This window comes from Condylura cristata, unplaced genomic scaffold (assembly GCF_000260355.1).
Source record: "Condylura cristata isolate star-nosed mole 26May11 unplaced genomic scaffold, ConCri1.0 scaffold00042, whole genome shotgun sequence".
Classification (NCBI taxonomy): Eukaryota; Metazoa; Chordata; class Mammalia; order Eulipotyphla; family Talpidae; genus Condylura; species Condylura cristata.
Genome location: NW_004567143.1, coordinates 4382867 through 4383363, shown reverse-complemented (window position 1 = coordinate 4383363; position 497 = coordinate 4382867). Strand labels below are relative to the sequence as shown.

General features: G+C 71.2%; 1 protein-coding gene across 1 annotated transcript in view; it reads right to left on the bottom strand.

Moving 5' to 3' along the window:
• Positions 1 to 497, bottom strand: part of AGAP3 (ArfGAP with GTPase domain, ankyrin repeat and PH domain 3) — a gene marked incomplete at its 5' end in the record, with an annotated part of 46522 nt that overhangs the window by 21687 nt on the left and 24338 nt on the right. Inside the window, one exon of the mRNA XM_012733862.1 lies at positions 162 to 351. Within this exon, the coding sequence (XP_012589316.1) occupies positions 162 to 351 (190 nt within the window). The remainder of the gene's footprint in view (positions 1 to 161; positions 352 to 497) is intronic.

Genomic DNA, 497 nt, shown 5'->3' with positions numbered 1-497 from the left:
GAGGAGGAGGGCGGCCTGGAGGGGCCACGGCCTCTGCGCCTTCAGCCGCGGAGGGGGAAGTGGGCGGGATGGCTGCCACAGGGTCCCCAGGCAGAAAAGCCAGTCAGGGAGAACGGGGTGCAGCCCACCCTGGCCGGCGGGTGAGCCAAGAGACCCCCCACCAGCACGGATCCCAGAGAGGTGCCCCCGGGCCTGCGGCTGGCGAGCGACAGCGCGCAGGAGCACGGGAGGGGCGCGTCCCGGGCCCAGGGCGCCGGCCACCTCGGCGGGGAGGACGTGGGGGTGGCCCGACCACGGCGACGAGGGGGAGGTCCCAAGATGCACCCTAGAGACGGACACGACTGGAGGCCGCTTCGGGGACAATGGCGCGAGTGAGGTCACCACGGAAACAATGGAAAGAAAAAAACAAGGTCGCCACTGTGAAGATGGAGAGAATGGAGGGCTCGAGCGAGGCCGGGGCGCAGCAGGCAGCGGGCGGGAGCGCAGCGCAGGCAGCG